The 6,550-nt window shown below is 55.3% G+C and overlaps 1 protein-coding gene across 2 annotated transcripts in view; it reads right to left on the bottom strand.

The window, feature by feature from the left end:
- Positions 1–6,550, bottom strand: part of LOC104135292 (GEM interacting protein) — a 27,894-nt gene that overhangs the window by 6,690 nt on the left and 14,654 nt on the right. For both annotated transcript variants that reach the window (XM_035888672.1, XM_035888673.1), the window contains exons 5-15: positions 5,537–5,662; positions 5,202–5,266; positions 4,323–4,433; positions 3,808–3,888; positions 2,959–3,147; positions 2,700–2,837; positions 2,072–2,262; positions 1,050–1,171; positions 714–800; positions 488–586; positions 262–401 (exon numbers count right to left, since the gene is read on the bottom strand). In XM_035888672.1, coding sequence (XP_035744565.1) covers positions 262–401; positions 488–586; positions 714–800; positions 1,050–1,171; positions 2,072–2,262; positions 2,700–2,837; positions 2,959–3,147; positions 3,808–3,888; positions 4,323–4,433; positions 5,202–5,266; positions 5,537–5,662 — 1,349 coding nt within the window. The remainder of the gene's footprint in view (positions 1–261; positions 402–487; positions 587–713; positions 801–1,049; positions 1,172–2,071; positions 2,263–2,699; positions 2,838–2,958; positions 3,148–3,807; positions 3,889–4,322; positions 4,434–5,201; positions 5,267–5,536; positions 5,663–6,550) is intronic.

Below are 6,550 nucleotides of genomic sequence, written 5' to 3'. Positions count from 1 at the left end.
ATGGTTTGGGTTGGCAAAGCCCTTTCAGCTCCCCCAGCCCAACCGCCCCCCTACCCCTGCCATCCCACCCCCAAACCCCAGCCCTCAGCACCGCCTCTGCCCGGCTGTTAAATCCCCCCCGGGCTGGGGACTCGACCCCTTCCCTGGGCAGCCCCTTCCAGCCCCTGACAGCCCCAAGGGGAAGGAATTGTTCCCCATGCCCAACCTCACCCTGCCCTGGCACAACTTGAGGCATCCTCAATGACATCTCCCAGCCCTCACCTCCTCACACTCGAAGCCGCTGACCATGAAGGTGTCGCACTCCCTGCACTTGGATGCCCCCCGCAGCTTCCGGAGCCGGTGGGTCTGTGCTGCGCTGGAGAGGAGGATGTTCTTAAACTGCTGCTGGAATGTCCCGTTTTCTGCGGAAACAGCGTTAACACGTGAAACGGAACCCATGCGTAAGCATGGTTTCCACCCCCCCAGCCCCATCTGTGCGTGGGCTCACCATTTTCCAAAGTTTGCAAGGAATCTCGCTCTTCAAAATCATCTGAGGAGGACATGGTGCCGGTGGATGGAGCTTTCAGCAATTTCCTATCGGAGTTTCCTTGGGAAGAGAGAAAAACAGAAGCTGCTGCTGTCACCTTCATGACCCACAAAGTGGGCCCGTGGAGACTTCGTGCCGATTTCAAGCTTTTGGGGCAACATTAGGCAAGAATTTCTGCAGTTCTCACCTGGGCTAGAAGTGGGAGAATCCAGGGATCGGGATTCGCAGCTCCCACCGAGGCTTTCTGTGTCGCTGCAGAGGGATTTGTTCACACCTGCGGAAGGCGGCTACGGTGACAGACCATCCCGAGCCCTCCTGGGATACCTCAGCACGGGGCTGAAGTCCAGACCAAGCTCCCAAGAACATCCATCAATACTCGGTGGTACTTTCTCCCAGTCGGAGCGAAGCCTTAAGTGCTACCCTAAGAATTTAAGACCCTCTCCCACCTCTTTAGCTGCTAAATCTGGATTAAACCGCAGCGACTCAAGGGAGAATTGCGTCGTCTTTCTTGAACTCAACCTACTCTGTTCGCCATTTGCGGGGAATGGCTTTCTGGATGCGTCTTCTGGAGCGCTCGCGTCCCTGGCTGCAGGAGAGGGCCCGGTGTACTGCAATCCCATCTTCTTTTTGACGCTGGGAGGGGACCTGGGAAGGGGTTGCAAATGATTTTCCAGCGGTGAAGGATAACGGACAATATTGCATCACTGTGGTGCCTTACGGGGACCCGAGACGAAGCATGGAATCATGGAATCAGGGAATGGTTTGGGTGGGAAAAGCCCTTTCAGCTCCCCCAGCCCAACCGCCCCCCTACCCCTGCCATCCCACCCCCAAACCCCGGCCCTCCCGACCCCCCCGGCTCCCCCCTCCTCTCAGGCACTTGGAGGCAGCCAGAAGGGCTCCCCTCAGCCCCCTCTGCTCCAGGCTGAACCCCCCCAGCTCCCCCAGCCGCTCCCCAGCAGCCTGGGGCTCCAGACCCCTCCCCAGCTCCGCTGCCCTTCTCTGGACATGCTCCAGCCCCCCCAGCTCCTTCGCGCAGGGAGGGGCCCAACCCTGACCCCAGCACTCGAGGGGCGGCCCCCCCAGTGCCCAGCACAGGGGCACGCTCCCTGCCCTGCTCCTGCTGGCCACACCACTCCTGAGACAAGCCAGGAATGTCGTCAGGATAAGGATTACTATGCGATTGCTTTAGTTGTAATTTGACATTCGGTTTATCTACAGACGGGTTCAGAGACAACCGTTCTTGCTGAAATTGTCTCAGGACAGATTCTGCTCATTAAGGGACGCCGACCAAAACATCGGGAGGGTATATAGACCGCTTGTGGGAAGCAAATCTCAGCTGGTTTTCGATACCTAGCTCATCCTTGAGCAGCTAACTCTCACGTGCCTGAGTGGATTTTATAGTCAGTGAAGAGAAGACACCACCTCCACGTGTTCACATCACTTTACTCCAGCTGCCTCAGGTGATGATGTTGGTATTGGATGACTTGCTTCCAGAAGCAACTATTCATCTCCATTAACCCTCATGTTTGGGAATTTTTTTTTTACCTCTGCCCTCCGGAAGCGAGCGGCTCGAATTCGAACACTTCCATGTGGATGTCCTTCTTCTGCAGAGCCTGAATGAATTCCAGGTATTTCTCGCCCGCTTTGTATGGCTTGCAGACCTCGGACAGGTACTGGTATCCCACCGGAATCTGTTCTGACTGAGCCTGCCGCTGCTTGAACATCCTTAAGGTGACCTTAAAAGAGAAAGAAAAAACAAATAAACCAAAAAAACCCCCACCACCATTGCTGGCCAAAGCCCCAGAGCTTTTTCCTCCCTTGGATCTCTCCGTCATTCACCAAACCCAGCTACCCGCCCTTCTGCTCATCGATAGCTCTACTGAACAGGCAGGATAAGAATTTTTTGTCCCCGTTTCTTGTTCTAGGACCCTTTTCCCCATTCTAGGATCCTTTCCCCCCACCCCCCCAGACTTTTTCTATCGGTGTCCTCAGAGCGGTGATTTTTTGTATAGGTGAGCTGTTTGGGAAGCAAAGCGATGGCCAGAGCGCTCCCCTAATCTTGAGAGCGGGCAGTTGTAGGGTGGTCCAAGAGTGAAATGGTTGAGAGGTCCTATCCCAAACAGCGCTTTCCCTGACACGAGGCTCAGAGGGGGAGTCCTAAGACCACACATACCCACGTCAGCACCTCGTCCCCTTGGTAAATGAGCTTCCGAATATGGGAGACGATCCGCGCTCGTACTTTCTCCAGTTCTTGGCGCTGGAAGTTGGCGTCGTTGATGCACGTCTTGTACAAAGCTTCCGTTTCCTGAACCTGTGCGCCATCAGAAACGGAGGCAAAAAGGAGAAAGTCACCGGGATGGGGCGGGCGGTGCCGTACCACGGTGGGTGGGGGGGCGGCTGGGAATGCCGGCGGCCTGGTTGGAACTCATCACCTTGGCTTGCGCCTCCTCGCAAGAGCGGCGTCGCTTCTCCAGCTGCTTGTTGGCGCTGCCGGGGTTGGTGACGGCCGTGCTCTGGTATTCATCCTCCGCCTTGGCACTCAGCTGCTTTGCTTTCTCCAGCTCCTCGCAGCGCTGTATGTATTGCAGGCGGGACTTGCGCAGGGACGACAAGGATTCGTTCTTGGAGAGGAAAAGGAACGGGTTTAGGAAGCTCGGCGAGGCAGCGGGAGGGACAAATCACAGCAGCGACTGCTCATGAGGCAAGTGCCAGTCTCTTGGTTCAAGTGGACATTTCCATTTAAATGGATATCGGTGTTCTCCCTCCCTCTCCTCCCGAAGTTCGAGAGCTCCGAGGGACCCCCAGGGTTTGCTCTGCAGCCCAGCAGAGACGTGGCTGTCCTGGATCACGAGCTGCAAGGTGCCCAGGAGCATCCTCCTCCCCAGCAGGGAACCCTGGCGAAAAGGGCCAAGGGCGAAGCGCTCACAGGGGGGCGTGCAGCCGCGTTTTGGTGGGGGGGTGCAGGGATGGGGCCTGCCTTCGCAGGGAACCCCCCCCAAAGTGCCGAAGGTCCCCTGAACCGCCGAAGACGTCCTGCGTGCAAACCCAAACTGCATCCTCGCCCTGCCAAGGCTCTGCCGCCGGCAGGAGATGATGGGATCCAGCAGGGGAACGCCGCCAGCCCTCCCCCTGGCCTTGTATTCTTTCAAAAAAGCACTTTTATTTGGTAGCCGGATGTGTATTACGTTATTTAGTTATTGCGTCTTCGTAAATATTCGCTTTCAGGGTTTCGAGCTGCGTCTGGCGGGCGTAAAGGTCAGGCCCATCCATCGGCCTCTTACCATTCTCTTCTGCTCCTTCGTCCACTGATCTTTGAATTCTTTCCTCCATTTCTCAATTTCGTTCTTCTTGGCTGACAGAGGCTGCAGAGCAATAACAGTTAGGATGGCAACAGTCCTGCATCGGGCAGGGAAAAGTCCCCGACAGATGAGGGCGTGACATTGGAGAGCAAGTCTTAGAATCACTTTGGTTGGAAAAGACCTTTAAGATCATCGAGTCCAACCTTTAACCTAACCCTGCCATCCCACCACTAAACCATGTCCCTAAGCACCTCATCTGTCCTTCTTTTAAATCCCTCCAGGGATGAGGACTCTACCACCTCCCTGGGCAGCCCATTCCAGAGCCTGACAACCCTTTCGTCTTGCATGATGCCTCTTTTGTTCTCCTTAAAATTGATGTGGATTTCCCTCTTCCGCCCCCTCCGCCCCCCTGGACCAGGATAAATCACCTCATTAAGTCTCTACTCCCCCCAACAATCCTTCGGCAGAGTTGTCGAGTCCATGTGGGGATATGGTACCTGGTAGAATTCCTTCTGTTGGAGCAACCCCGCGGTCTCGCTGGCTGAATTTCCAACTTTTATGTCATGTTCCAGGACCATTGTGTAGAGCGCCCGAAGGGGCATGTTGTACTGCAGAACCCAACCAAGCGAGTGTAAAGCAAGAAACAGTCACGGCAGCTCTCCTAAACCTCAGGGCTTGGGGCAGCTACGACCGAGATCGATTACAGAAAGGGGAGAGCCTCTATGCTGGTTAAATTGTAGAATCCTGGAATGTTTTGGGGTGGAAGGGACCCCCAGAGGTCACCCAGCCCCACCCCCCTGCAGCAGCAGGGCCACCTTGAACCAGAGCAGGTTGCCCACAGCCCCGGCCAACCTGGCCTTGGATGTTCCCAGGGATGGGGCCTCCACCACCGCCCTGGGAAACCCCTCCCGGTGATTCCCACTGGGTAAGGTTGGGCCTTCAGGGCTGCCAGCGCCCATGGCCAGCTCATGGCCAGCTTTTCGTCCCCCAGCACTCCCAGGTCCCTCTGGGCAGGGCTGCTCTCCATCCCCTCATCCCCCAGCCTGTATGGATCCCGGGGGCTGCCCCAACCCAAATGAGGAGGGGTATCTCAGACACTGCAGGAGGATGCTGGGAGCAGAAGAGCTTTTATGCTGGGCGGTACCGACCCCTTCCCAGTTTATCCTCCTGCCTAATTTTCCAAACTCTGTGCTATAAGCCAACAGAAGGAAAAAAAGGAACCGTTCCAATACCGAGGGTCTTAGGAAGGGTTTTGGAGGGACATTTGCTTAAGCTGGGCTCTACGAGCAGTTCACGTGTGCCGACAGCCTCGTGCTTGCTCTGTTCTGGAGGGAACCCCTTGCAGTGAAGCAGGAACCTTGCAAGGACCCCCGTACCTGTTGGAAGATGGCGTTCCGTCCCGATTCTGCTATCTTCACCATCCCTTTGGCGAACTCCGTCTCTGTATAAAGAGTAGATTAGACACCGGATTTGTCAGCCGCAGGGGTGGCTTTGTCAAAGCCAGAGGTCGTTCCGCCCCGTTAGGATCGTTAAGGGACGAAGAAATTCTGTGTCTTCATCTTCTGGCAAGAGCAACCACAAGGGGTGGTGGTTGGCCGGCTTCTCGCTGGCACAACGCCTTGCCGCTCTGCGTTCCCGCCTACGATTTATATAAAACCCCCAAATATCGGGAGGTGCTGGGGCTCCCGGCTGGGTCTGTGCACGGACTCACCGTAGCTCAGGCGTTTCTCAATCCAGCTGAGCAGCTCCTTGACGTATTTACACCACGCCTTGGCATATTCGAGGGCCGCGTCAATGCCACCTTCGCATTTGATCAGCATTTCGTCTGCCTCCTGAACTGCAACGGAATAAATGCGGGTTCAGAACGGCTCTGGTTGATGGGCAGAAGCTCTTCCAAGAGGGGGGAAATTGGAGTCGCAAGAGTTGGCGCCGTGAAATACTCGGGTGGCAGTAAAAGATCTTTCCCCGCACAATGTCGTTACCATCAGCACAGTGAGCCCGTGCCATCCCACCCGTAGAACCGCACAAGTTCCAGGCAAATTACAGAGGCAATTTCCTCTGCCCTCTCCCCCCCCACTTTTAATTAAATATGTAGATTTAATTTGCTTTGGAACCCAAAAGCGAAGGACCTAACGGGTTACTGGGGAGTTGCAGGGCGGATCCTTGTTCCTTGGGGGAACCCAAGACCCATCCTTCACACTGCCATGGGCAAATCTAAACGTGTTTCCAGCCGAATTCTATGAGAAAGCAGCTCAGAATATTTTTTTTTGGGGCTTTGTGGGGATTTTCAATGAAGAAAACCCATTTTTATGTCGCATTTCATGATGCCGGTGACAAGTGCAGAGCCCTCCCAGGACCACAAAGTGCTCCCGGTTTCATCGGGTGCATCGTTACAGTGCTTAAAACCGGTGGAACGTGGGAAGCGAAGTCTGGATTATGAATCAAGACCTGGTGAGAGGCTCCTTAATGAGACGTTAATGGATGAGCAGGGGGAAGATCTGCACGCTGGAGGAAGCTGGAGGACCACCAAGCTCAACTGGGCATGTCCTGGCCACCAGCCCCAGCTCAGCCCAAGGCTGATGCCAAGCAGCGCTGGCGTTCATAGAATCATAGAATAGAATCATAGAATCGCTTTGGTTGGAAAAGACCTTTGAGATCATCGAGTCCAACCTTTAGCCTAACCCTGCCATCCCACCACTAAACCATGTCCCTAAGCACCTCATCT

Source organism: Egretta garzetta, unplaced genomic scaffold (genome assembly GCF_000687185.1).
Source record: "Egretta garzetta isolate BGI_Z169 unplaced genomic scaffold, ASM68718v1 scaffold421, whole genome shotgun sequence".
NCBI classification, from domain to species: Eukaryota; Metazoa; Chordata; class Aves; order Pelecaniformes; family Ardeidae; genus Egretta; species Egretta garzetta.
This window is presented reverse-complemented; position numbering and strand designations above follow the sequence as displayed.